General features: G+C 35.3%; 1 protein-coding gene across 1 annotated transcript; it reads left to right on the top strand.

Annotated features, from left to right (window-relative positions):
- The first annotated feature begins 365 nt into the window (after positions 1-365).
- On the top strand, positions 366-1,262 carry LOC110258886 (olfactory receptor 5W2-like). Its single transcript, XM_021082127.1, has one exon. The coding sequence runs from the start codon at positions 366-368 to the stop codon at positions 1,260-1,262; it is 897 nt and encodes a 298-aa protein (XP_020937786.1).
- Positions 1,263-6,000: the final 4,738 nt, after the last annotated feature.

Raw genomic sequence — 6,000 nt, 5'->3', positions numbered from 1 at the left:
CTGGTGTCTTGTTCTCGGTATTTTGAAAGTAGAATGAGACTTGCATTCATTCAACTATACCTCTAGAGATAAGAAATCTAGAAAAAAGTTCATAGAAAATTATATACACCATGATGGCATGCAGGTTTAGATAAAAGTTTTTTTTTTCAATGCCTATCATAGTTTTTTGTTTGTTTTTACTAAGTAGATTATAATGCTTCTTCTATGAAAGAGTGGGTACATGCTGGATAATTTTCTGAGCATAAAAAAGACAATTGCAGATAGAAATTGTGTTCTGCTTTACAGATATTTTGCAGATGTCTGGACATTTGTCTATCCTTTTCTTGATCATTTTATCAAAAATTTAGATAAAAAAAGAAAAAATAATGGAAAAAGAAAATTGCTTCTCTGTGACTAGTACTCTGGGGATGAAAGTCACCCTGTTTACCATGTTTCTACTTGTTTATCTCATTAACCTTCTGGCAAACCTTGGAATGATCATTTTAATAAGAATGGATCCCCAGCTGCACACACCCATGTACTTTTTCCTCAGTCACCTCTCTTTCGGTGACCTCTGCTATTCTATAGCAATTGGATCCAAGATGCTTTTCAACGTTTTGGCCAATAACAAGTCAATTCCCTTCTTTGGCTGTGCTCTGCAATTCCTAATCTCCTGCACCTTTGCAGATTCTGAGTGTCTACTGCTGGCAGTGATGGCATATGATCGGTACAACACCATCAGCAACCTCTTGCTCTACACAGTCAGCATGTGCAGCAGAGTGTGCTCCCTGCTCATGGCTGGGGCTTACATGGTGGGAATGGCAGACGCTTTGATACACACAACACTAGCATTCCACTTATGCTTCTGTGCATCAAATGAGATTAACCATTTCTTCTGTGATATTCCTCCTCTCCTATTGCTGTCTTGCTCAGGTACACAAATCAATGAGTTAGCAATATTCACTATTTATGGCTTCATTGAACTGAGTTCCATTTCAGGAGTCCTTGTCTCTTATTGTTATATTTTCTTATCAGTTTTGAAGATCCACTCTGCTGAGGGGAGGTTAAAAGCTTTCTCCACCTGCACCTCCCACCTCACTGAAGCTGCAATTTTCCAAGGAACCCTGCTCTTCATGTATTTAAGACCAAGTTCTTCCTACTCTCTTGATCAAGACAAAATAACCTCATTGTTTTACACTCTTGTGATTTCCATGTTAAATCCTCTGATTTACAGCCTAAGGAACAAGGATGTGAAAAAAAACCCTAGAAAAATTGAAAACTAATCTGAAAAATTTAAAAAAAAATGGCTTTAAAGATATTATGCATCTGCACACACATATAATGATTACTGTTTTTATAAAATCGTACGGTGTCGTACATGAGAAACATAATTTTCTCAAATTATTAAATAATGAGTATTTATACTAGAGTCATGCAATAAGAAAATGTTGGAGTTTCCCAAACTTGTCGTGCTTTACTATGGGCTTTGAATTTATCTATGAAACCCCCTCTTTGTTCATACATTCCTGACTCCTCTAATTACTGATATTCTCATTTGTATTTTTGTTCATCAAACATTATTTCAAATAGATTTATTGAGTGTTTGCTAAGTTCATATTTTTTCTTTTAAGTACTTTCCATTTCATGAAGAATCCAGTAGCCTGTATAAAACTAAATACTATAATCTAGAGGAATAAGCAAATATGAATTATCTAAGGACACAAATAATTCATAAGCAGGTTTAAAATTTTCATTAAGTAAAAAAAGACATAGGTTAAAAATCCATAAACAAATGTCAAAATCGAGTGGGCAGGAAGAAGGCTTTGTTGGATAGAGATATTTATTCTCAGTTCTAAAAATACTTAATTTGTGGAAGGAAAGATTTCCAGGCAGTTTGTCCAAAAGTTATAGATGTCTTGAGGTACATAGTTGTATCCTTTATAGAATTAAAAAATCCAATATGGATAGATGACAAAGAGCAATTAAAGTGCCTGGTAAATTACATCATTTACTATAATGATTAACTAACAACTCTTTCCACTTCTCAGCTCTGATTAAATGTTCCTTTTTATAGTTCACAGCCATATTCTTTAATCATGTGTTTAATATCACCCTTTTATTAAATCATTGCCTACAATATGCGACTGTCAACAATCTTTGCTGAAAGACTATCCCATCCTTCTTACCCAAAACACTTACACAGCATCTATGACACAAACTGGAAAGAGAAAGAAAGAGAGAAAGAGAGAGAGAAAAAAGAGAAAGAAAGAATGCCAAGAGAGGTTAATTTTTATTAAACACATATTCATATGAGGCAAAAGAAAAGAAATCACTGAGGCTCTTGTATGTATCTTAAAAATACATTTTTTTGGTCTTTTTGCCTCTTCTAGGGCTGCTCTCATGGCATATGTAGATTCCCAGGGTAGGGGTCTAATCAGTACTGTAGCTGCTGGCTTACACCAGAGCCACAGCAATGTGGGATCTGAGCCACATCTGCAACCTACACCACAGCTCACGACAACCCTGGATACTTAACCCACTGAGCAAGGTCAGGGATCAAACCTGCAACCTCATAGTTCCTAGTTGGATTTGTTAACCACTCAGCCAATATAGGAACTCCACATTTTATATCTTATATCTAAATGCATAAAGTGGTTGGGAATGCTAAAAGTAGCAGAAACTTATAAAGTATTTTTTGAAAAATAATTAAACCTAATAGGTTTTTTCTGGGCATTTAGAAGATATTTAAAAACTTGGAGTTCCCATCATGGCTCAGCAGTTGGTGAACCCGACTAGCATCCATGAAGACACGGGTTCAATCCCTGGCCTGGCTCAGTGGGTTAAGGTTCTGGCATTGCTGTGAGCTGTAGTGTAGGTCACAGATGCAGCTTGGATCCTTCGTTGCTGTGGCTCTGGTGCAGACAGGTGGGTGCAGTTCAGATAGGACCCCTAGCCTCCGTATGCCACAGGCGTGGCCCTAAAATGCCAAAAAAAAAAAAAAAAAAAAAAAAAAAAAGAGAGAGAGAGAAGATAATTGATATCTATGCTCTAGTTTGCTGGTGATAAATCACTGGAAGTAGCTTGTTTAGTAAACAGGGACAAGGACATGCATTTGAAGGCCAGTATAAGAATCAAGGGTGCTTTTGAGTGTTTGCTACAATAAAACAAGCCAAAAGACATTCAATACCTAAGACTATCTAGGTCCCCTTATAAAATTCCTTTGAATAAAAACATGGTATATTGCCAGTAAAACCAAGAAAGATAGTGAGACTCCAGGGTACTATTCTTTCTGGGATTCTGAGACCTGGCAGGAGATGTATAAAAGCAGAAAAAAGTGGAGGATGCTTTTTTAATTATATTATTTTGTTGATTAACCCATTTGAAGTTTATTCTCTTTTGAAATTTTATTTATCATCTAGGTGCTATATTGAACAGCAGCATGGCAGGAATAAGACATTTAGACTAAAATTCAAGCAAAGATGGGTGTCAGTCTCAGAGGTATAAAGAAATCATCTAGTGACACATTATTCTCTGGGGTAATATATAGTACAATGTAATATAATATTATATAATGTAACATAAATATACTGGGAATTTTTGTGTATAAAATTGTCTAGGGATAACAATATATAATAATAAAATTGTGATGTTTCTATAATTTAATGATGAAATGACTTTGCTTTTGGAAAATATTTTTGATGTGTAATGTGCATAAAGAGAATACTTATATCATAACTATGGTTTTTTTTGAATATACATTTTCAAAAAAATTACCCCTGTAGTCAGGACCCAGATCAAGATGTAAACATTTCCAGAATCAACAAAGTCTTTCTATATGCTCCCTCATAAACTGCTGGTCTCTTACCACCAAGAGTGTGTATTTCTTGACTTTTGTTTTGGTAAATTAATTTTGTGCTTTTTTGAACCATACATAAGTGGATGCCTACAGTATGTATCATTTCACTCAACTGCATACTTGTGCAATCCATCTCTTGTCACGTGCAGTTGCAGCACACTCATTCTCAGGGTTGTATAGTAATTCTTTATGTAATTATGTCATTATTTATCCACTTTAATGTTAATAGAGAGTATAGTATTTTTTTCCTCTTTTGTATTACCATGAATCCTAGTAATGCTAATTCTTGCACATGTCATTTGTTAGAGAAACACATTCATTTATCTTGTGCATAAGACCAGAGTTTGAAAATGTATGTATACACATGTGTGTATAAAATTTAGATTTAGGGAGTTCCTATTGTGGTGGCTTAGTGGTTAATGATCCCGTATAGTATCCATGAGGATGGGGGTTCAATACCTGGCCTGGCTCAGTGGATTAAGTATCTGGCGTTGCCCTAAGCTATGGTATAAGTGGCAGACATGTCTTGGACCTGGCATTGCTATAGCAATGGCATAGGCTAGACCTGGCATTGCTATAGCAATGGCATAGGCTAGACCTGGCATTGATGTGGTTGTGGTGTAGCTACAGATCTGATTTGACCCCTAGCCTGGGAACCTCCATATGCCATGGGTATGACCCTAAAAAGACAAAATCCCCTCCCAAAAAATTTAGATTTAGTAAACATCATCAAATTGGTTTCCACTGATATATGCAAATCCATATTTCAGCTTACATATTTCCAGTGAGTGAGTGTTCTGGCTTTCCACATCCTAACCATTTAATATTGTCTGTCATTTTTGTTTTCCCCTTTATGTAAAGGACATGATTTCTCTGATGACTGAAAAATTTAGATATCCATTTTTGTGAAAAGTTTCTTACAACCAAAGTGCAGAACAGAAGGACAGTTAAATGAGTCCATGTTGCTGGTGTTATGGCTGCTGAAACCTCTGCTATTTTTCTGCCATCATTACCACTTCCATTTCTGGTGAAATTGATCTAATATAGTTCTTTAATATAAATATATTTCCACTCATCTGTTATTTTTTTATCTCTCCAAAGATATAAATAACTTTGTGCATTATTCATTGATAGAATCAAATCAGTATAGGATTATACAGTTCAAACCTCTCTTCAGACAGAGTAGAAATATGCACAACCTAAAAGCTGAGAGTTAATTTAAGTTTTATTTGGGGAAAAATGAGGACTATAAGCCTTGGTGGCAGGAGAGCAGCAGCTTAGGAGGGAGCATATATATAGAAGACTGTTGATTCTGAAAAAAAAATTTTTTGGTCTTTTTGACTTTTCTAGGGCCACTCCCATGGCATATGGAGTGGTCTAATCAGAGCTGTAGCCAACAGCCTATGTCACGGCCACTGCAACACAGGATCCTGAGCCCACTGAGTGAGGCCAGGGATCGAACCTGCAACCTCATGGTTCCCAGTCGGATTCATTAACCACTGAGACATGACAGAAACTCCTGATTCTGAAAAATTTTTACTTTGTCTTCTGACTACAGGGGTATTTTTTTGGAAAATGTATATCAATATAGGTATTATTAATTCTTGACATGCATTACACATCAGAAATATTTTCAAAAAAAATCTGTTCATTATTAGATTATAAGAAATTTCAGAATTTTATGTTTATACATTGTTATCCTTAGAACATTTTTATACACAAAAAAGTCTAGTCTACTTTTATATTTTAAATATATCTAATGTATTTATAGTGCCACATTTATAGATTAGTAAATAATTATCTCTTTTTATTAAAAATACAGAGTTGAATTATATAAGCCATGAGCACACCTAATGTTTTTTTTTCCAGCAACAAGGAGGCTTAATGAACCTGGTTTTCCTTGGTACGATTATCATGACTGAACTTCCACATATTGGCCCATGACTCAGGGCCACACAATTATTTTCTAAAGGCAGGTGCTTTTAATAAACAGTTGTCTATAAAGTTTTACATATAGAGTCACAGTGACACAGGGCAAGTCATGTAGATACAGATTTTTTTTCTCACTTGCTTGTCTCTGATGTATTAAATTCCAGCCACATGATTTTCTTCCATGATGTAAGAAAGCCATCTTCAATTAAATGTAAAACCCATTAGGAAGTTAA

The sequence above is a fragment of the Sus scrofa genome, chromosome 1 (assembly GCF_054392235.1).
Source record: "Sus scrofa isolate SSC_HxYL_T2T_F1_AM1 chromosome 1, Sscrofa_HxYL_maternal_Yorkshire_Landrace_v2.0, whole genome shotgun sequence".
NCBI lineage: Eukaryota > Metazoa > Chordata > Mammalia > Artiodactyla > Suidae > Sus > Sus scrofa.
The sequence above is the reverse complement of the archived record's forward strand: the minus strand, read 5'-3'. Positions and strand labels throughout refer to the sequence as shown.

Coding starts and splice junctions, on each gene's coding strand:
- LOC110258886 (XM_021082127.1), top strand. CDS start 366: ATGGAAAAAGAAAATTGCTTCTCTGTGACTAGTACTCTGGGGATGAAA.